General features: G+C 35.1%; 1 protein-coding gene across 2 annotated transcripts in view; it reads right to left on the bottom strand.

The window, feature by feature from the left end:
- LOC125681634 (cyclic nucleotide-gated olfactory channel-like) overlaps window positions 1-25125 on the bottom strand; it is a 45396-nt gene that overhangs the window by 4198 nt on the left and 16073 nt on the right. The window contains exons 2-4 of one of the 2 annotated variants that reach the window (XM_048921795.2): window positions 24733-24965; window positions 18688-18833; window positions 1689-1900 (exon numbers count right to left, since the gene is read on the bottom strand). In XM_048921795.2, coding sequence (XP_048777752.1) covers window positions 1689-1900; window positions 18688-18833; window positions 24733-24948 — 574 coding nt within the window. In that variant the 5' untranslated portion in view covers window positions 24949-24965. Of the gene's footprint in view, window positions 1-1688; window positions 1901-18687; window positions 18834-24732; window positions 25101-25125 lie in introns of those variants that run through there. The other variant, XM_056155701.1, reaches the window with a different exon arrangement.

The raw sequence follows: 25125 nt of genomic DNA, 5'->3' as shown, positions 1-25125 counted from the left end.
TAGTCAATAAAAAAAACCCAACCATTTTGTTGCATTATTCAGAAAATAAATGGTAATATAGATTCAATTGATTTATATCATCTAAAGAACATTTTTGTTTATTATTACAAATGTAAAGGTAATTCTCTTTTGTTGAATGGCTTTATAACCACTTGGATAAATGTGTATAGAGCAGAAAGTCAGCATGTGAAAACAGTTACATTGCATATGTATGTTGATGTTTTTGAGTAGAAATCGAAAGTATTTCATAAATCAAAAAGATCATCTTCCATAAATTAGCAAACAATGTGTGATATGTCATTGATTAATCAATATTACAACAAAATCTTAGCAATCATTGTATCCCATTATTTATCATCGATATTACAGCAGTCTATTGAGTACATATTAACATGTATCTGATACCAAAGTTTGACAAATCTATCAGTATATTTCATATACTTTATAAATGTACGATGTAGTTCTTTTTCATTGATTAATTTGCATTGTACATGTATACATTATTTTGTACATATGATCATAATGATTTTTCATTCCTTTCTAATTCTTTCTCTCTTTTTCCTTTCCTGAATGAGTGACTACAAAGGGTTGGGGTGGGGGTGGGGGGTGAAAGGGAGATAAAAAAAAAAACAACCAACCAAACTTGTACCTCCTAGTCAGATGGGTTTGTAAGGACACGTTAAAACCTTGATTGTTAGTGTTTCTAAAACAAATCAAAACTATTTTATTCTCTCCATCCTTTACTTTGTGTAAGGTGCGAATGCCTGAAACCCAGGGCTTTGTAAAACTATTGAAAGAGCTAAATGTTTTATTCAAATGTATCGAACATTGGAACATTAAGCGCTTTCCTTCTTTGAAATACAAAAATCCTATCGTTTCTATCATGCTAATTATCTTCTTCACATGTTGTAACTACTAAATCAAAATGAAGAGAATATAATTTTTCTTTTTCTATGCTGATAATATTGAATTCTCTGTGATTGAAGGAGGGAATTATATCTTTCATAAATAATTCTCTTGGGTCTTCGGGAATAATTACAATAGAAACTTTTTAATAACGTCGGGAAATAGCTACATCGAATCATATCAAGGGTTCTGATACGGCGTCTCTCTGCTTTCCTTTGTGAACTTCTGCTACATACGGCAATGTTATTTACGTGAGCAAAACAGATTATAGATATATTGGAAAGAATCATTCATGGAAAAATTGGAAAGAATCTTTGGGACAAATGTCTAGGATTACATAATGGATTTTTTCCTGACTGAGTATCTTTAACTTGGTCTTTTCCTGAGGGAATGGGATAGGTACTCGATATCTGCCATTCAAATTGAAAAATATGTTCCCTGGTCTTATTTTAGTTACTTTCAATATAAAAGGCAATACATGTAAGTGTAATTATCAAAAATGACATACACATAATCTGTAACTTCGGAGGACCGAGATATGAGTACTTTTGCATGTTAATATATCCCATTTAATAGTACCCGGAATTATCAACATTTTTACAGAATTCTTTAAAAATACAAATGTATTTGTATATCCATGTTTATTCATTTCTTTTATCATATCTTTTGAACCAATATCCCTTAATGAACTTGCAAACTAATATGTTCAAATTATTCTGGTTGACAAGAATCCCAAATGACCTTCAAGAAGATAAGTATTTTTGGCGGTAAACTTGAATTACCTGTTCGCATGGATATAACCATATCCATTATGTACAGGAAATCGCTGATGTAATCTAGAACCATCCAGAGAACTAAATACTCTGTTTGTAGTTCAGAAAACACAGATCGAGCGATGACAATGACGATGTTATACATGACGGCCAAGGAGATGACAAACAACCAGCGGTAATAATAGCTCTGTGAGGGGTCTACCACAAATGTCTTCCAGTACCTACAAGATATAAGCATTTATGTAGAAGTTAGAAAATGCCAGGTGGGGAAATTTATACGGGGACATGTAGCTCGAACTATATGCCTAAATCAACCGTGAGAAATACACTTATACTGAACAGTAGTAAATCTTTGATAAAATTTCCCACTGTTTAACAAATTTGGAGTAAATTGGACCATATACATTGTGTGTGTGTGTGTATATATATATATATATATATATATATATATATATATACATACATACACACACACATACACATGTATAAACACTAAGTTCCAACAACACAACACCCAATACCTAAATGTGTCGGAACCACAACATTGATACTTGTAAGGTCGAAAACAAAGCACTAAAATATTAACCAACGACATGGAACAACCAGATTGACAATCTGACAGTCTAGCTGTTCCGTGTATCTGGAGTCGAGTGGAGAACATGTATACTCAACGTTCTATACCCTTTGAAAAATTATCGTTTTAAAAATCGGCATCAGAATACATGTACATTTAATACACAAGGTATTACACATCAGTCACATAAAAAAAAAAACCCAGTTTAATATCTAATACATTATATAATAACTGCATCGATGGTTTATGTGCTCGTACATACGACCAGACAGACAGCGATATTCTACCACATGTCATTAATTGATTCTGTTAATGCAAATAAGATACGAGCAAATGAAAAACACAAAGCACTTAAAGTAACTTAATATACTTGGAATTGGAAGCTACTAATATGAAGCCATTTACAGGAGTCATGATTATCTAGAGGTATACAGATGGATTGTACGAAATTACCAGCAGAGATATTAGTTTCAAAGAAACTGTTGACGAACTATCAAGAGAAGATAGGATTTTACTTTGTAACGCAAAATGTAATTTAGTGATCATATGGCAAATATTATTCATTTCAAGCAATCGATTTTATTTCTTTTTTTTAAGAAAAAGCTGAATTAGGTTGTTGCATTGACTATACGCTACAGATATTTGCCAAATTAAGACACTATTGTATTAGTCGGTGTGTAGATCTATATGTAAAGAGCTCCCTAGAAGAATGAACTTCTTATGGAGGTGTTAAAATCCGCCTAATAAATCGATAAACTAATTACCCGATAGGAGAGAAAAACAAGTAACTTTCGCGAAATGATTCGATACTTTTGCTGTTAATTATTTTCGCGAAATAATGCGAGATTTTTTTTTATTTAAACACGCTACTTAGGTTTTATGGTTTAACATATTACAATCAAGCGTTTTTCATGTGCGCATGTATAATTTCAGATGTACATTAATGTATATATTTTCCATACGAGTTAAAGGACTGTATGTTTCTAAACTTTTTCATTTTCCCCCCAGCAAAATTAATTTTTTTATGCCTAAAACTACTTTAAATGTGTTTTAATGAAATATTTTGTGTAGTTCTCGAGTTTGAAAGTGATGAAATTCAAATATTGCAATATGCATATTTACTGTAGCTATTTATATTTTTTTTTTAAAGAACGGGGCTTGCCGATTTTCTGGTTTACCACAACATATACTGAACGTGGGATTTCCGCATGGATCTACTTTTGTCGAATTTGCCCCCCCCCCCCCCCCCCCCATTGCAAATGAATCACATACCAATTAATCAAAAAGAGGTCCATGGACCATATTGCTCACCCGAGTCACCTTGGTCCATATTTAAAGATTTCCCCTACATATTCGCATGTAAAACTTTTACCCCTATTGTGGCCCCAACCTATCCCCGGGGCCATGGTTTTAACAAACTTGAATCTGCACTATATCAAGAAGCTTTCATGCAAATGTAAACTTTTCTGGCCCAGTGGTTCTTAAGAAGAAGGTTTTTAAAAAGTTTTTCCCTATATATTTCTATGTAAAACTTTGATTCCCTATTGTGGCTACATCCTACCCCTGGGGGGGCCATGATTTTTACAAACTTAAATCTGCACTATGTCAGGAAGCTTTCATGTAGATTTGTACTTCTCTGGCCCAGTGGTTCTTGAGAAAAAAATTTTTAAAAAATTCCCCATATATTCGCATGTAAATTTTTTATTCCCTATTGTGGCCCCACCCCACCCCGGGGGTCATACTTTTAACAAACTTAAATCTCCACTATGTCAGGAAGCTTTCATATGAATTTCAATTCTTCTGGCCAAGTGGTTCTTGAGAAGATTTTTAAATGACCCCATCCTATTTTTGTGATTAGCTCCCCTTTGAAAGGGGCATGGTCCTTCATTTGAACAAACCTGAAAGTCCTTCACCCAAGGATGCTTTTTGCAAAGTTTGGTTGAAATTGGCAAAGTGGTTCTGGAGAAGAAGTCGAAAATGTGGAAAGTTTACAGACGAAGAGACGACGGACAGCAGGTGATCAGAAAAGCTCTCTTGAGCTTTCAACCAAGGTGAGCTAATAAATTAAAGAAAGTTTGGATGATATAAAATGACTAAAATTAATACTTCTTTTTAAAATATAATTCAGACAGGATATACGGTATACAGATGCGAAACGCAAATTTTTTTTTTTATAATTTCCCCCGTTCCAAATGAAGCCTAATAGCCTTTCATAGTTATGCACTTTCAATGTTCTCCTCTTGTACTATAAACGTCAAAGGATGTAACCATCTTTGTTACAAAAGTCTATTTCCTTAAACGACTCATTCGTTTCAATGATATGCCGGTCTGTACAAAATGATGAACGGTGGCAGTATATTTCATATGATAATTGCCGCGATTGACTCGGCTTTAGGAGTTTTAATTTCCTGTCTCTTCCTTATTTTCCTTGCTTGCTTAGTGAAATTGTTGACTGTAGTGTATGATGGATTAACCCCGAACCCGATCGATACGATGACAAACCCTCACTGTAACCGCCTCACCTCGGTGCAGTTCTCCTACGTCTGTGACACCAAACTGTTGTGTTTGCATTAAATTGCTTGATTAATTAAATTCTGGAGTGCTGTGAAAGCGCCCGGTCATAGATTTCATTTTATTGTTGGGGAAGCTGACAGTAGCCGAAAGGATGGTAGTTTCTTCCTTCAATCCAGATTTAATGTCGGTAAATTTTACGAGTTCTTGAGGAACCCTTTTAATGGAAGTAATGGGCTGAGATTTATATCTTGTACATAGAATTAATTGTAAGAGCGTACCGTCCTGATTTACCAGGAATATATGCCAAACACACTTCAAACTTTAATGGAATTCATAATGATTGGCACGAGCACGATTAAATCTTTATCAGTCGGCCATCTTGTTCCTTCTGGGGGCTCTTCACGAAAATACCACTCTTACTATGTAGTCCGTGTTGATCACTAAGGATATCAATACAGCAAGTGTACTACCTATCAATACTACTCAATGATTTTAAACCCATGTTGTACCACAGAAATAATATACGAAATGCTGGAAGACATGGACGACATTTATGTATCATTATTCCATATTTGAAAAGGCTTTACCACAGTGTCAGATGAAGCATTGACATACTTTTACAGGCTTTACCACAGTGTCAGATGAAGCATTTACTTTTACAGGCTTTACCAGTGTTAGATGAAGCATTGGCATACTTTTACAGGCTTTACCACAGTGTCAGATGAAGCATTGGCATACTTTTACAGGCTTTACCACAGTGTCAGATGAAGCATTTACTTTTACAGTAATAAGACACGTCAAGTAAAAAAAAATTCAATATTTGCGCTTATACCCAGTCTCAAATCCACCTTAACTGATCTTCACGCAATCATAAATAAACTAGTATCGGTATTAATTTTTTAATTCATTGAGGAATAAATGCAATTATGCATCAAAGATAAGTATGATTTATTTAAACCTGTATCAAAATGTGTATTTAAATAGAGACATGTCAATGAATTGCATAGATCTGCAATTTCATCAGAGATACCATGGGTTTGTAGATCATTTCTTTGACGATAGGCAATGTTACAACTATATCTTCATACCCTGGGGATATGTAAGACTCAAACAAGATTCATCTACTTCTTTTTTTTTCAACTGTAACTCTCTCCATCTTTTTGGGCTATATCCTGCTTTCATACCGCGCAGTTCAATTTTTCTCCAGGTCTATCGGGACTCCTCTGAACTCTGTTCTAGTTTTCTCTAGGTCTATCGGGACTCCTCTGAACTCTGCTCCAGTGATGGTGCCCTTTATTTTTCATAACGCCAAGTCTAAGCGAACCCAAGTGTTTACGGTTCACTATTATTCAGACAGAATTTTGCTTGGTCTTTTTATTAATTCTGTATTTGATATAAAACATGGTCGATACATTATGCAGATCTTTTGCAGACAACACATGGACTGCCTAAATCCTCTGATCAGAAGCTCTTGCTTTCATCATAATCCTATATTACTGTATCTTTTCAGTTGCATTACTTTAAGGATAATTTTAAAACTCAGCTGGAAAGACTTAGTCCTTTTTGTTTACTTTTTCAAAAAAATAAGTGATAGTGTGGGACATCTAACCTCGCGTAATCTCCATTTTAGCTCACCGTAGCTGCATGAAAGACTTTTCTACTTCTTTTCAAGGACCACATGGTTGAAATCAACCAAATTTGGCACAAATCATTCTGAGGAAAAGGGGAGCAAAGTCTATTCAAATGAAGGATCATATTCCCTTCAAAAGGGAGATAATGAAGAACTAGTACAAAATGAGAGAGGCGTTAACTAGACTAGAAAATCTATAACTTGCAAAGAAACTTCCTTATAGATAGTAAAACTTGTTTACTCCGGATATGTTTGGTACCATAAAATATTCGGATTAGACAATATCCGGAATACATTATATATCTTTTATGATGGAATTCAAAGTTTGGTACCGATATATGTGTACGGTTTACAGAACATTTCAATCTGCACAACGACCAGATTAAACAAGTTTCAATATACGATGATTTAAATTTGTTCAAACAATGCTGCCCAGAGCCAGGGTGGGCCTATGATGTGAGATTAAAGTTTTACATAAGAGTTCTTTTACAAAGTTCTTCTCAAGAATCACAAGGTTTGTCAAATTAAAATGTAAGCATCATCATGTAATGTAGACTCATGTGTGTTCACAATATGATTTTTGGGTTTCTGGCGGGAATAAAGAAGGGGTTCAAAATTGTTTGTTAAATCGTCGTAAAATCAATCGTGACTACATGGTCATTTCCCTAACACTAAATAATTTGTTTCGTTACAGAAAAGGACAGACGTGATCCGAATGCAATAGAAAAAGAGAGGTCGTGGGTTTACCGTTGGCCGCGACATACCCGAGTCGCTAAACTGGATAGCTAAAGTCATTGGTCTTTGATATGAGACGGTCCTGTGTTTACGGTGGACATTGGCACGATAAAGAGCATTCACTACTAAATAGTCAAGAGGGCTTAGAATATGCTAAACTTATGGCAATTCACCTAAAGGCTGTGACGTCAGATTATGCTTGAAATATTCTCAAAGGGACGTAAAGCTTTAGACAATCAAATTATACTAATGGTATCATAAGAAAATTATTGAATGGATATAAGTTTGGTGTGGTAAATCAGTCAGCTGGTTCATTATGTCTCCATGAGAGTGATACATCACGAGAACCAGCCAGAACTTCCCCGTGTATCTTGCTGTCAATGTTTCATTGACCAGTGTTAAAGTTGTTTGAATATTTCTATTCACTCCGTCCATTATATAATTAACGTTGCCAGGTCTGAGATTAATACGCCTCATATGGGTATCATATCTAATATTCAACAGAAAGATTCCTTCTCATATATATACGCGGTTCTTCCTCAATAACTTATACAGCTCTATCTAGATTACATTTAGATTAGTCCCAATAATGAATGATGTGATAGACAGCACACAGCGCCAGTGTTGAATGACCGTGTCGGCAACAAGGCTCATTTGAGAGACAACATCATGATACCCGTCTGGAAAGAATATTTATTTCTACACATTATAAAACGACAACGTTTTGTTAATCGAAAGAAAGAAATGTACTACATACCACAGACATAAATCTGCTTTGTCTAGTTAATCATAGTCATCCTGGGGATTATTTTACCAGACACTAGTATAAAATTTATAATGGCTATAAAGAATCAAGGAAGCAATTTGACAAGACGTCCAATTTCTTTCTAAACATATCATCTAATGCTTTACCACATTGTTAAACATTGTCAGCAGTAATGACTTACCCCCCTGGGCGGCACGTCAAACTTGGTTTCATTGGTATTTTAAGACATCAACAGTGATCAATCTCATAAATCCTATAAAGGATACAAAATTGAGATCAGGGTAAACACGGACCCCCGTGAACACCAGAGGTGGGATCGGGTGACTAGGAGGAGTAAGCAGTCCTTGTTGGTCGGTCACAACCGCCGTGAGCCCTTTATAGTCAAAGATCGTTTCCCTGATTTTCGAAAGAGTAGGCTCATTGGGGACCGTCAGGGAAAACCGAATATATTTCTGTTAGGTACCCTCCATAAAATGGCTGAAATATTGTCAAAACGGCGTAAAACGATAAACAACCAATCAATTTTGCTTTCCTATGTACTTTTTCCTTTGATTTTGTTTTTCATCAAATCATTGATGAAGATCTTGTGATCCTGGTGTATCTTTGTAGTCCGTTTAGCCAATAGATGAATCTCTATACATTTTTTAGTTTGACTTTTCTTTGACTCACTTGGCAGCCTCAACTGTACTTAGTGTTAGATAAAATCTCACTTTCTGTTCGACTGATAAGTATGTATATTTACATTCACTGAATCTTTTCTCATTTATATTTCTTTTACCGGTCGCGGTAGCTCAGTGGTAGAGCGTTCGTTTCGTAACCGGGAGGTCATGAGTTCGAGTCCCGCTCATGCCATGGCCGCGTCAAACCTAAGACGTTAAAATATGTGGTGATTGCTCCTTCGCCAAACGCTCGACATTTGGAAGTGATAATCAGGGGTCTTTCGGATATGACCTTAAAAACGGAGGTCCTGTGTCATGGCAAGCGTTTGCACGATAAAGAATCCTCACTGCTATGACCCTGAGCGCTAAGCATAGGTCTAAATTTGTGGTACTTCACCTAGAGCTGGTGACGTCTCAATATGAGTGAAAAATTCTCAATGGAACTTTAAAAACAAACAAACAATAAATCAATCATATATTTCTTTAGAAATTGATGTTGCTTTCACCTGCGACAACGAATATACATGTACATGTTTGTTGCAACTTAGCTCGATCCGGTTGTATGCGTAATCATTGCAAAATATGGAGCAGGGTAGAACGAATGGGTCAATCATATGATATTTTAGTACTTAAATCTAGTTTACATTTTTAAAAATACATAAAAATATAAATAATAAAATATCTTTATTTGTTTGTTTCATCGGGTGATGAAGGTAGCAATCATTGCAGCATTGAATTGTTTTTGCAATGCTGACTACCTTCATCACCCGATATAACAATTTTATTGTTTAAGTGTAACCCTACTTTCAAAAACATGTGTTCCATGTGGTGTTATAAATTGCAGTTATGCAACATATTTTGTTCATGTTTGTGTATGACTGTCATGCACTAATTGCATCGCGTATATTATTATACTTTCACGTAAAATACTCAAATCTCATTGGCCAAGAAACATATGTTTCTCTCTGAAAATAGAAAGCACGCGCTCGAGGGTGATAGTGTCTATTACTTGACAACGGGTTATATATGTGAAAAATCATCACATGCGTCAAACTGATGCGCCTACGGTTCGCCTTAGAATTCAGAAGAATGGCGTTTGGGCGTTCCGCAGTGCGTTGATTAAAAGTAACAAAGATAATCGACAGATGACAGGTATATTGGTATCACAAACAAGTAACGTTTTGAACTTGTTAATTTTTAATCAATTTCACCATATTGAAATGTTTACGACAAAATCTAGCTAAAAGGAAATTCGGTTGAATTTTGTACTTTGTTACTTATATCTAAACAAATAGTGTATGTAGTTGAGGGTAACATTGAGAATTTTCACCCCTCGAAAACTATTTTAAACCTCGGCTGCGCCTCTGTTGACAATGGTTTCTCTAGGTGAAAATTTTCAATATTACCTTCAACTGTATGCACTATTTATATAGTAGGAATCACCATATCTTTATGCACTATTTATATAGTAGGAATCACCAACTGTATGCACTATTTATATAGTAGGAATCACCATCTGTATGCACTATTTATATAGTAGGAATCACCATATCTTTATGCACTATTTATATAGTAGGAATCACTATATCTTTATGCACTATTTATATAGTAGGAATCACCAACTGTATGCACTATTTATATAGTAGGAATCATCATATCTTTATGCACTATTCATATAGAAGGAATCACCATATGTTTATGCACTATTTATATAGTAGGAATCACCATATCTTTATGCACTATTTATATAGTAGGAATCACCATATCTTTATGCACTATTCATATAGAAGGAATCACCATATGTTTATGCACTATTTATATAGTAGGAATCACCATATCTTTATGCACTATTTATATAGTAGGAATCACCATATCTTTCCTTCGAATATCAGTCCTATCTACCTCATCCAACTTATGGAAAGCGACCATGTTTATTGACCAAAGGAGCCCTGTGGCTCATAGGTACACTGTGTACAATACAGGCAAATGGCAGAGGATTCAGAATTGTTACAATATGAAAATGTATATCAGAGAAATAAGTTTAGAAACAGAAATAGATTTAAGTAACGAAAAATGAAACATCATTAATGGCGTGTGTGGCATTTAGTTTGTGATTTTGTCGGTCATTCTCGATTTTTTTAATACATTTATTTTCATTATTCTCGCTTCAACGTTGCAGATTGTACGCCTTCATGTGGTCTAGAAAGCATGTTTAAAATATATAAAAAATGTAGTATGTTTGTTTATTATGGATCACTAAGCATTTGGTTTGTTTGAATATCTACTCTAGTCGCTCGTAATGAATTACAATTAATGCTTTGCGCGATGAATTACAAATTTTTGTTACAATATGAAAAGATATTAGTGCTTTGCGCGATGAATTACAATCAGTGCTTTGCGCGATGAATTACAATTAGTGCTTTGCGCAATGAATTACAATTAGTGCTTTGCGCGATGAATATTACAATCAGTGCTTTGCGCGATGAATTACAATTAGTGCTTTGCGCGATGAATTACAATTAGTGCTTTGCGCGATGAATTACAATCAGTGCTTTGCGCGATGAATTACAATCAGTGCTTTGCGCGATGAATTACAATCAGTGCTTTGCGCGATGAATTACAATCAGTGCTTTGCGCGATGAATTACAATCAGTGCTTTGCGCGATGAATTACAATTAGTGCTTTGCGCGATGAATTACAATCAGTGCTTTGCGCGTTGAATTACAATCAGTGCTTTGCACGATGAATTGCAATTAGTGCTTTGCGCGATGAATTACAATTAGTGCTTTTGTGTCATTAGCGTGCTGATGCACCTTTAAGTTTTCACGCACATAATGTCACTTAACGTTTTCCATTTGTTAGAACACGTCGCTGTGCTGACACCTATTGATCTTTACGCATGCAGAACAAACTGCCTTTCTTCAAAAGCAACAACACCTAATTCAGCCTTGGTAGTTTCGTAACTGATGTTACAAACATATTTTGTACCATAGTCTCCTTTTTCAAAAAAAGAAGAAAAAAAAAGACTCTCTTGTTTAACATGCTAGCAAAATAACTCTGTTATTCTTGACATATCTTACATGAATTTGACAAATAATTCACCATTCTCACCAAAGTGAAAACAGCATTATTTGGCCCATAGCTACATGTACATGTATAAGAGTATCATCTAGTTAAATTCTTCAAAACCTGATTTCTTTTCAAAGTAAACTCGAAACATCTCCAGTATAATTTCCGAAAGAGTGTATTAGAAAATAGCTATGTTTTAGCCTCCTCAGTCCAATTCCTGTTGTCAATATCCTCGATTTGCGTCAAGTCTCGAGATATTTTTGCTTAAAATAATTTCATAAGGAAGGGGTCTTACGATTAAAATCAGTACTTTAAATGCTCAAAAATATTTTCGTTTATGCTTGAAAAGTGCGAAAATATAGTTGTATATAATTATTTTCAATTATTCTTCAGATTTGCCATAAATTTGCATTTTGAAAAATAAATTACGGGAAAGTATCTCAGGTTTGTAAAATGAGGCCATGTATATTTGAAGTTGTGGGTATATAACCCAGAGTAAGGAATGAAATCAAATAGTGGTTTTCCCTCCGATTTCGTCACTATTACCGAAGATCTTACTCTAAAAATAAATACTACTAGTAATAAAATAAAACAAATTATTCTAAGGCGCTTTACAAGAGTAAGAAGAGGAATAAAAACAATACAACACAAGTAAATGAAATTAGATGGCATAAGATCTTACATCTGCAAAATTATCAAAATGAAACATTATAATCAAGATCAATAGCTAAAGGGTTGGGGTTTTTTTTGGGGGGGGGGGGGGGGTATGTCGAGCACTATGTAAGTATTAGAAGTCAACGAAGTAAAACATTAAGAAAATTTAGAAATCTGCATTAAAACGGTCATTGAAAAAACAAAACCCTTGTACTGTATAAGAAGCTTAAAAATCAGGTAAAGCAATTTCTAAAAGGTGAGTTTTTAACAGTCTATTAAAAACGTTAATGCTTTTGGCAGCTTTAATATGTTGCAGTAGGTCATTCCACAAACTGGCTGCAGCCCAAATAAAGGTGCGTTCTCCAAATGACTGTGCGAAGTTTTGGCATAGTGAGTCTCATTCATGTTTCAGATCTTAGTGGTCGAGATGGGGAATACACTTATATGAGTTCTTGTAGATATTCGGGAACACATCCCGTCAGCGCACAGGTGGTGAACACCAAGATTCTGTATTGTGGACGATACTGCACTGAAAGCCAATGCAGCTACGCTAAGATTGGTGAGACATAATCCCATGTCGTTGTCCTCTGATGCAGATCAATCGTACCCCAGTACTTTGTTACGGTGTAGGAATTTGTCCAAGGTATCACTGTACTTTACAGTTTTGTTTTTCTATTTCGTGTTATATTTCAAACATTGTAAACATATCAAACGTTTGGATAATATGTATGGATTGCCAAATTCATTTTGAATTCCATTGTTTTTTCGCCTATCCTCAAATTAGATTATCGTTCATTAATTTAATGATAGATATGAAGGAATTGAAGGTACATATAAATGATTACACTTATCACTCAAAGTCAATAAAAGCGTGCAATCGATGTCGCCGGCACTTTATTAGAAAATAAGCTATATCAAATCATATATTTTGTGTGCTATACATTCATGGACCCATAGCCTCCCTAGGCATGGTATACTTTTTATTTCTCCTTTACTTATAAACTTGGTAGGAAGCGTAGATACCCTAATTTTGTAACATACGTGACTGTCGCCGACTCAATTTTTAAAATTGAACAAGCAAATATAAAAATCTGAGAGCGTGTTTTTTAATTTTCTTTGCGTTTATATCATTTGTATTTCCTAAATTTTCATTCAATAAAAGTTTAACACCTTTTGCGTATGATTTTAAGCAGTGGTGTATATATTACTCCATGTCGCCAGATTATATTATGTGATCATAGGGTCAATTAAACACCCAATGTATGAACAAAGATTTCGTATTATCTTTATGTTTTTGATCTATTTTGGCGCTAAAATATTCAAAAACTTTGGGAAAATATTCATCAAGCGATATTTGGATGTGGCATTGAGAAGAAGTCATCATTATTCTCAAAATTTTGCATTCTGATTTTAGAAATGTAACATACGATACACTAATTTTTTTTATGAAAACGTATTTGCAGAGCAAATGTTACCCCTTTTATGAAAATCTCGTAGTGTACAGAGAATGAAAATATAAACATTTCTTTTGCAGAAGTCATTGGTTGGTCTGAAATTTGACAAACGTGTCAAGATGTAACATTCGTGATGTAACATTCGTTACCGAGAAATTAATTAAAAGGAATGATATCACAATTTCCCGCGTATTTTTGCTCTCTGTCTGCATGATGTGGTATACGACATGAAAGTCTACTATGAACATTTGAGTTTGAAAGTCAATACGTGTTAAACTTTGAGAATTAGGATTAATTTTCTCTTACGGTAAGTACTGTTACAACAACTGCAATGTTTGATATACAATATTGATTAAGCAGATGGAATGTTTTGGTCTGAATTTGTTCTTCTGATATCAAAGAATGTATATCGTATTCCAAATATCTCGAAATTCCTCTGGTGTAAGAATTACATTGAGTAGAACGCTGGTAACATACGTTTTTCAAAGTAACGTATGCTACTTAATGAAATGCTTGATTAGACATCAAATATTGAACTACATATTGACAAAATATCATCATTAACGATATGTTTGTTGAATATCAACTATGTTTTGAAGAAACAAATGTGTTATTGTTCCCGTATTCACCAGCATATACAGATATCCTCTGCAAGAAATACAGACCATGTTTTTCTCTGCTACTGTCCTATTTATGATACATGTAACTATGCAACTCTACATTTATCAATTTGCTACAATTCAGCATCTTTTCATAATATACCTTAGAAATGAAGGGATTAATCTCTGATGATTGTTCTATGCAATCTTATAGAGAAATCATTAAAAAATATTTTATCTGAGTGTAACGTATGTTACCAGGAATTCCGTTACGTAATATTATTCTACTTGTTCTTAATTTTTTATTTATTTTTTCAGAAATGGCGCTTGTGAGAGCAGAAGTACAGAATAACTACCATGAAAAAAAAAATGCATTAAAATATAAGAACAACCATGAAAAAATGTTTTAGAAATAATATTATATGCTCCCCTTGTGGCAATACTGAAAAGGTAGAATGTCTGTATAGACAGTGAAAATAAAGGTTTAACTACCGGTCAAAGGCTACCATAATGATACATGTAAGTTTTGTCTCTCAAAATACTTATAAGCAACTGGTCATTTGAGTAATTTTGTATGACTTTTGACCTTGTGACTTGAAATCCAATGGGGGTCATCTATTCATAAGGGGGCACCAGTGTTTCAAGTTTGATGTCTATCAAGGAAAGGCTTCTCAACGGACAATAGCGTATGTCCAGAGTAGTTTAACCGTTGTCCTTTTGACCTCAAAATCAATAGGGGACATCTATGTCTTAAGGTTCACGTTAAATATTCATTCATAACACCGCGAGGTGGATTATACTGACAGTTTCTATGGAAAGGTATTCCAAAATAAGCAACAAAAACATAAGATTCGGTATACATTTAATCAAAATGTTGGAAAATTAAACATTTTCTTTATATTATTATTGTAAACAGATTGTTAGAAATGGGTAAATATGTTTCTTTCCATTTTTTGAATGGAAATGATGTGTTTACGGTAATGAAAGGAAAAATAAGAAACATACGTTACTTTCATTGTTTATTATAACAAAGAGAAATCCAGGTTTCAAAACATGTCTGTTATTTCTATAAGAATCATGAGCATTTGAATAGCGAAACATCAATCTTTTACTTTTGTTTTAATAGCATATTTATTGCAAATTAACAAATTCAGAAGAAAAGACATATCTGGTAATTTTTTTTGCTTGTCTACGTTATATTTCTATTAAAATTGGTATTTCCATTGAATTAAGTGATGTCGTTATGATTTAGCAACATCAATCGTAAAGAATAACTGATGATGACATCGTTTTGGCATAATATTTTCATGGATGTACTGTTGTGTAAGTGTTGAAACATACGTTACATAATTATAGCACTACTTCATTTACATACATAAAAGCTATCGTTCTATATCTATTGCTAGTCTTTTGTTTTCATGTTTCATACATATTGAACTGTTCGAGAATATTTGTTAATCAATTTTATTTTCTGCCATTTCAAAGATATTGAAAGTGATATCTAGTCGTTTATTTTGCGCTCTTAAAATCTTATTGCTGACTTTTACAGCAGATAATTTCTTGTTGTGTTGATTAAATATTTTCTTTGAAAACCTGTATTTATTGTCTTTCGCAAATTAGAAAAATATATGCTCAGTCAATTCCAATACAAGTTATGGAATAATACATGGAAAATTAATGTTTATCTTACATATTATCATGTGAAGGACTCGGTAACGATGGTTACATGTGAGAAAAATCTCGAAAAATATACCATACTTTGACCTACTGTAAAAACAAATCTGTCATACTTAACTTGAAACAATTTGAGGTGAGTGTTCAACAGATATTTACCATTAATAAAGGCATGTTATCATATATATTTTGAATGGTCGATAAACCATGATTTTGAAACCCTCAATTGCACGCTTTTATTGACTTTGGGTGTTATATGTTTTTATTGAACTTGAATTTAATCCAATCCAATCACGCCTATCTTTAATCGAATTTAGATAGGTTTTAAAACAGTTGTACCCACCTTGGAATGATTTGAAGATTTTTAGCACATATATTATTGATTTGAAGACCAGAGATATAACCAATTTGTAATTCAAATAGGATAAATTAAGAAAATTTTAACCCACAAATGATTGGAAAATATGTTCAATTTAATTATAAGTATTCTTAACTCAACTTAAAACATTGATTGTACATTTGAACTTAACCGAATATGTTATACATCTTGGAAAATAGTTGCATTCAATTCAGTATCTGTCAAATTGTCTTTTCAAAGATTGTGTTAATTTTTTAGATAATCATCTCAATTTTTGTCGATCAACTCGGGGACTTTTATAAATTTCCATAAAAGGGAAAATCCTATTGCAGTTCCTATTTCATTAATTAGAAATAGAAATCCAAATATATACATCCATGTACATCATTCTACCGCCAGATTTTTCTTTTGTTGCACGAATCTCGCTTGTTTTTGGTTTTTGTCAACAAGAGTACTAATCTTAGAAATAGCTTGAAGTCAATGTCTTTCTCAGACGTTTCTGGTACAAGAAATATGTTATTTCATTTCCTAACATTGTTAAGTGGAGCACAACAGTGAACTATCGTTGATCATGTTGCTCTCTTAACTGGTCCCAGTTCTTCCTAGTGTTCCTTTGCTGTTTTTACCGTGAGATAGTTACGTCCCTGTTAAAGCTGTTTTCTCTTTGTGAATAATTAATTCTTCAGACATTAACAACATCAAAACGTACGATTTTTGAACACTTCACACAACCATTTTTCCGATGAATTAGAGACTAGGCTTTTGACATCATAAACAGCTGCTTCTTTAATAATGCAACTCGGAAATACTCGTATCTTGTGATCAGTCATCCAAAAAATCAATATGTTAAAATCATTCTGATTCTATGCATAAGTACTCTAGAGTTGATATTAAAAAGATGCTTCAGTTCCTCGTTGACAATATCAATGTAGTTTTTTGGAGACCATGGCTTTTAACAGTCTGTTGGAATTCCAAAGGGAACAATATGTGCCCCTTTATTATCAGACCTGTTTTTATATTCGTATGAAGCAGAATTTATTTTTAAAAAACTTTTACATAAGACGAAAACTCTTGCTGTGACCTTCAACAGAACATTTAGATACATTGACGATCTTTTATCTATCAACATTATTCATTTTCATTCATAGTCGATTCGATATTAATATCTCAATGGACTTGAAATATCGACGTTAATGGCAATCTAACATCACAACGTTACGACAAAGATAATTATCATCTTCTCCATCGTCATTCAATATGTAATACGCGAGAGCATATTCTGCGTATGATCATTTTCTACACCGAGGCAGGCTACTAACAAATAAGTTTATATCAAGAGGGTTTCATCAGTTTCGTTTAAAGTCAGTATTATGCAAATCATATCGTGGTTATAATAATTCTTTTGCAAATACAGTCCATTGTTGGGTCGAATGTGACCACTGTTCGTTATCTTTACATTTTCATCTTGTTATCCACGAACACCTGAAGTCGCGGTAAGTAATGCCATACGTCGACATTTTTTAACTCTTCGTGTTTTTTTCATGCATTTAGTTCTATTTTCCAACGAAATGGAATTGTTTTCGGCCCCGGAACGACGGTCGTTCCGGGGCCGAAAACAACATTTGGCAATCATTCGTTTAAATCTTGGTTTTTCCCTCCTGATGTACACAACTCTAGTCGTTTTCTGTACGTCAGTTTACGTGCAATATGCATTCCAAGAAAAAACATTTAGCCTCAAGCTCAACCCCGACCCCTAGTAGACCTCTCATAGGCGCCTGATACCCTTTACCTTATGACATTCGGGTGTAAGAGTTTTTCTTGACTGAGGCGTTGGTTCAGCTGATTTAGACAAATTCAATCTACATTACCACGAGGTTTTACTAATGATGCCTAATGACATGATCTTTTTTTTTTTTTTTAAATCTATCTTATTTACACCCATCTTTGATTCGATTAAAGATACTTTCGATAACTTAAAGACAGGTACAAATGACTAATGTGTGAATTTGGCAATCCATAATCATGAAAGCCGATTATTGTCAAGGAAAAAGAATGTTTTTGCTGGAGCAATTTTTTTCCCTTGATACTAATTAATCGGCTTTCGTGGAAAACTTTAAAGTGACATGAGTCATCGCCTCTTTTCACACTGTATTACATTTAATTTCCTGCAAGTCTAAAGTAAATATGCGCATAAGTACTGTATGACTTCTTGAAAACAAATCTTGATTACGCTCGTTGTTTGGTGGTGGAGAGGTAGTTGTTTAAGATTTACTTGCACCTAATTTCAATTTTTCAATTATCTCAATGATACATATATCTTACCTGATATCGGACGGTTTTCTGACTTTTCTGTCTGTTTGAGCAATTTTCACATCTGTCCCTCCCATAGCAACCCGCTCTAGGAAAGAGTCTGGTCGAGCGGGAAGAGTGCGAGAGCGCCATCGTCCGGAGGCCCATTGTTTTATCACCTGAAAAATCCAAATTCTCATGATTAAAATGAGACTGAAATATGATTTCCTTCTTTACTGTTCATTTTATTTTGTTTTGAGCCATTGAGAAGGCAACATATCGTTCATTTTTAATAATCTCAAATTGATAGCAATTTCAGTCGTTTGGGGGACTTTTCATGCAAAATGTTTTGCAAAAAGCATCAAATTATAATTGATAGAGGGATGCAGAAAGGTATTCATGATTGTTAATTTTTATTATCAGATTTGTTGAATAATCAGTGGAGTCTGTATAATGAGTGGCGCCATGATGAGACCGGTAAATCTCTGTTAGGTTTGAATCTCCCGCAAAAGAAAATGGTAACATTTAGAAACGTTTTTCAAGAAAATTTGCGATTTTTAATACGCGTACACACTATTTTAAAGAATTTAGGCATGCAAAATAGCAATCTTTTCAAACAGTGTGGAGTTCTCAGTTGGTGAGTTTGACAATGTAGTACAATATACAGCTGGATGTCGTATCTCAACATCGATACCTCGAATGCCATGGATATTTCAATGTGAGTTGGAAGTCCCAATAATATTTTCTTCACGTACTTTAACCTAAATATATCGAACCCTGGAGTATCTTTTTTCTCTCTCGGGCCCATAGAGCGTTCGCATCGTAACCGGGAGGTCGTGAGTTCGAGCCCTGCTCGTGTCTTGTCCGCGTCAAACCTATGACGTTAAAATAGGTAGTGATTGCTCCTTCGCCAAACGCTCGGCATTTTAAAGTGAGAATCACGGGTCTTTCGGATATGACCTTAAAATAGGGGGTCCCGTGTCGCGACAGGCCTTGGCACGATAAAGAACTCTCACTGCTACGGCCCTGAGCGTTAAGCATAGGTCTAAATTTGTGGTACTTCTCCTACAGCTGGTGACGTCTCAATATTAGTGGAAAATTCTCAATGGGACGTAAACAATCAATCAATCGGGCCCATAGAGTTCGAGATAACGAGGTTTGACTGTAATTGAAATGAATGTTTTACAGGCATAGTCTAAAAAGAACATTTGTAGGGAAGTTTATCTAGTGTCAATGTAGATATCTATCATTGTAAAATGATTAAACAAGGAAATTGTCCAGCTAGGTTACTGTACAAATATACTAGATTATTCAAATTTTGATTATGAATTCGTATGTCTATTTTATCTGTTGATTGGGTTAATGTGAGGGTTTATTTCATTTTACTAAAACGTCAAAACGTTTCAAAGATACTGCAAGTTGTTTTAATTCCTCTGTGCTAAAATTTCACGATTTGTGACAAGGATACCAATCGCCAATAGAAATGGTTTTGATTTCACGTCATAATAATCACGGCATAATCTACTTTTAAATTTTCGATTAAGATAGCAGTTATACATTTTAATATGCTATTCACTATGGGTTTAGTTTCGATGAAAAATGATAAATCGTAAATATTGTAAAATTTTAAAGACCATCAAGTTAATTTCCCAGTCTACAGCAATTTCCATTACATGTTTTCCTATCTTTTGTATTCACATGGTTATTGTATCAATTTGTCAAAAATTAGTATTTATATTTTCTGCATCTCTATCTTCAATAGTAAATACCTATAATTAAGTCCTCGGTTGGTATATTTTGGAGGAATATAATAGGCGGTATGTAGGTTAACATTTGATGAATTAGGAAAAAGAAGAGTGAATTCTTTTTAGGGATTAGAATTTGTTTGCTTGGGAAATAACTATCCCTTTGCTCTCTCTCTCTCTTTCTCTTTTGACAATCCATTTTAAACATTTATGTTATGTACGTAACATTTAAGTAGGAGTTAAAAATTACCCAAATCACCCCATTACTGATCAAAATTTAACGTTGATCACTTTTCAACGACCGTTTTTGATCAAAATCTAACATAAAATTTTGATCGGGGTCAACTTTTAACGTTAAGAATTGACCCCCAGGGTCGTGTTTCAATGGGGTCACTATTTAATGTTACACTGGCATACATACTATCTAGGGGATGCATACTCCTCCCGGGCACCTGATCTAACCTCTGGTATATCCAGGGGTCCGTGTTTGCCCAACTATCTACTTTGTATTGCTTATAGGAGTTGTGAGATTGATCACTGTTCGTTATTTTCACATTTCATCTACCGAGTTCTGTCTGATAGGGAAACAATAGATTACTATAATATCTACTGAGTTCTGTCTGATAGGTAAACACTATATTACTATATCTACTGAGTTCTGTCTGATAAGGAAACAATATATTACTATATCTACTGAGCTCTGTATGATAGGGAAACAATAGATTACTATTATATCTACTGAGTTCTGTCTGATAGGGAAACAATAGATTACTATAATATCTACTGAGTTCCGTCTGATAGAGAAACAATAGATTCTGTATCTACTGAGTTCTGTCTGATAGGGAAACAATACATTACTATATCTACTGAGTTCTGTCTGATGGGGAAACAATAGATTACTATTATATCTACTGAGTTCTGTCTGATAGGGAAACAATAGATTACTATATCTACTGAGTTCTGTATGATAGGGAAACAATAGATTACTATCATATCTACTGAGTTCTGTCTGATAGGGAAACAATAGATTACTATATCTACTGAGTTCTGTCTGATGGGGAAACAATAGACTACCATATCTACTGAGTTCTGTCTGATAGGGAAACAATAGATTACTATATCTACTGAGTTCTGTCTGATAGGGAAACGATAGATTACTGTATCTACTGAGTTCTGTCTGATAGGGAAACAATAGATTACTATATCTACTGAGTTCTGTCTGATGGGGAAACAATAGACTACCATATCTACTGAGTTCTGTCTGATAGGGAAACAATAGATTACTGTATCTACTGAGTTCTGTCTGATAGGGAAACAATAGATTCTGTATCTACTGAGTTCTGTCTGATAGGGAAACAATACATTACTATATCTACTGAGTTCTGTCTGATAGGGAAACAATAGATTACTATAATATCTACTGAGTTCTGTCTGATAGGGAAACAATAGACTACTAAATCTACTGAGTACTGTCTGACAGGAAAAGATAATGAAATATTTTACTATGTACAAATAGCGTAACATAAATACATTACTATACTATCGACTGAACACTGTCTGATATGAAGAAAGAAAAAAACCCTGCAATTTTCTAGGAAATGAATCAGGTATATGGACAGCTATCCTGGTAGTTTACACTATATCCGTTACCAGTGTAAATATATCATAAATCCATGTATTAATTTCATAATGAAGTTTGTTGAAGTATAAACTTTAATTTGTATGAAAAGGTGAACATTGCGAAATCCCAGTATTGATTACATGATTTGAAGTCGCTACGTCATTGTGGTTGATCGGGAGACACCGAAACACCACGTATATCATTTTCAGAAACCATTATCTTTATGCCGTAATATTCCTCGAAAAAAAATTGCCGTTGGGTGTTGCATTACTCTTAATGTGTTATAAATACAAATCAATGACATCCACATGAGACACCCAAAAAGTGATTTATGCGTTTTATGACAGCATCAATAACAAATTTATTAACAAATTCCACAATGTTATTCGATGAATCCGTTTGTATTGATAAAGGGCAGCGGGAAATGTCAATTCTGTAGTCATTTACAAACTGTCATGACAGTTTTGTGTTATGTCTTTAAGCTATATTGAGTAAAAGCAATGTATAGAATGTCCCTTTCTCATCTCTAAAAATACTGTTGATCTTGTAGTACTATTCCACTTCATAAAGTACGTCATTTACTCTATTAAAGGGGACACTTTTTCCGTTACAACGAAGCCATTCGACATTGCCTTCAAAGATCCTTGTTCTGAAGCACACACACCCTTCCCCCAGCACACACACCCTCCCTCAGCACACACATCCTTCCCTCAGCACACACATCCTTCCCTCAGCACACACACACACATACACACCCCTCTCCAGCACACACACACACACACCCTCCCCCAGCACACACACACCCCTCCTCCAACACACACACCCCTCCCCAGCACACACACACCCCTCCCCCAGCACACACACACACACCTCCCCCAGCACACACACATACCCCTCCCCAGCACACACACCCCTCCCTCCCCAGCACACACACCCCTCCCTCCCCAGCACACACACCCCTCCCCAGCACACACACACCTCCCCCAGCACACACACCCCTCCCCAGCACACACACACCTCCCCCAGCACACACACATACCCCTCCCCAGCACACACACAGACCTCCCCAGCACACACACCCCTCCCTCCCCAGCACACACACCCATCCCTCCCCAGCACACACACACACCTCTCCCAGTACACACACCCCTCCCTCCCCATCACACACACCCCTCCCCCAGCACACACACCCCTTCCTCCCCATCACACACACACACCTCCCCAGCACACACACCCCTCCCTCATTTTTGTAGGAAACTATCACGAATCAGATTCCTAAGCTGATTCCACAGAGGTGATGTACGCCATTTCTACAACGTCAAGGTTCTATTTGTTACAGGTTGTGGTTTTCTCGTCCCACCGAGGAAACTGCAAACTTAATTACAGTCATTATCTACGAAATGTACATTTGGGGATATTTCCACAGCTATTCGAAAATTTGTCATTTCTGTAGGTCTTAGGAACTACAATTAGACGAGCCATTAGCTGCTACAGGTCCCCGGAATTCAAGTTGCGCTAATGAGCGTCTGATTGAGGGAAGCTGTGTTGCATCGCAGCTATATCGAACATCTACCTCTAAATGAAACGAAATGCAGTATCTTTAATAATGAGCCACGTGTTGAATTAACAGAACATTGAAACCCTTTTTACAGAGACCTTTTAAGTTAATAGTTATGCATCTCATTAAAAGGAGCAAAGTCTCGAAGAATGGGATTCAATTTAATCGTGCTCCGCTGTGTTGGTTATCGCTGAATTATTTGTGGTTGTATTATGATAGACATAAACATTGTTAAATATCAAACAATTGGGTAGAAGTTTAAACGCCAATTTCGTCATATTTTCATATCACTGCATTGTGGTGGAAAATGATGCCGTCGGAATGTGTTAATAAAAAGAAAACATCCTTATAGAAAAAAGGTCGGTAATCCATTAACGGTATTATCTATTAGCATACATATGTATCAAGTTACTGTAATGAGAGAGAGAGAGAGAGAGAGAGAGAGAGAGAGAGAGAGAGAGAGAGAGAGAGAGAGAGAGAGAGAGAGAGAATACATGAATGTACATAACGTCAATGATGTGTGGTTACAACATTGTTTAACTATCTATATCATATTATGTCTTCTTCCGACTCCTATATCCACAGGGGTATTTTATTTGGAGGGGGTGGATGTGGAGGAGGGTTTAAATAACAAAAAAAGAATGAAAAATGGCGGAGCCATCAATATATCCAACAAGATAAAAAAATTCCCATTTATGAAAGATTGAATTAATATTTTTTTCATTATGCATAATTCATAAAGGAATAAAATGCGCTTGGTTACATAATTTGACAAGAGACTGAATATCGACCGGTTATATATCAATCGTCGCCTGAAGTTTGGCCATCGCAGAACTCTGCACATCAACTTCAGTTGATAGAAATCCAGAGTTAGTGATAAGTATTATACAGTAAAATACCTACATACCCGAAGAGGCATTGCGGGCAACCAAAATTTTAGACTTTCTTACCCCGCCCCAAAAGCACACACCAAAAAAACCCAGGATTTAAATTCAAAGGAGCATAATTTCTCAATAGAATGACTGGATCTGAAAATACCAGTGCAGATGAGGTAATATTGACATACATTAAGATCAATATACAAATATCATAAAATCTGGGTCATTGATGTTATCGCTATTTTAAGCAACGTCTTCACTTGCGGCTGCTCCTACCTGTAAGGTTCGGACGATTCTTTCCAGCGTCGTGTTTTGTTCAGCATCCCTTCCCCGGGAAGCGTCCTGTTCAATGCGGATGATTTCCGAACATGCGTCGTCGTCCGTCCTGAGGGAGGGGTGAGGACTGAGTCCCCCATTTTCTATTACTTCTAAGTCGTCCTCTTCACCTTTGGCACTCGTCAGTTTCTCCTGTGACACGTTTGTACTTGTCATGACCGCCTGTCCACCATCTGAAAACACCCATATATCAATTCTGTTGATTGAATTCAAAATATATATTTATGTCTTTTCACCATCCACATGTTGCTTTCGGAAAATGGTTTTATTAATCTTTTAGTTGTGCGTAATGTATCTAATAAAAGAGATCTTTAAAGCTGTATGGACCGATGT

The sequence above is a fragment of the Ostrea edulis genome, chromosome 2, assembly GCF_947568905.1.
Source record: "Ostrea edulis chromosome 2, xbOstEdul1.1, whole genome shotgun sequence".
In the NCBI taxonomy this organism is placed as follows: Eukaryota; Metazoa; Mollusca; class Bivalvia; order Ostreida; family Ostreidae; genus Ostrea; species Ostrea edulis.
This window is presented reverse-complemented; position numbering and strand designations above follow the sequence as displayed.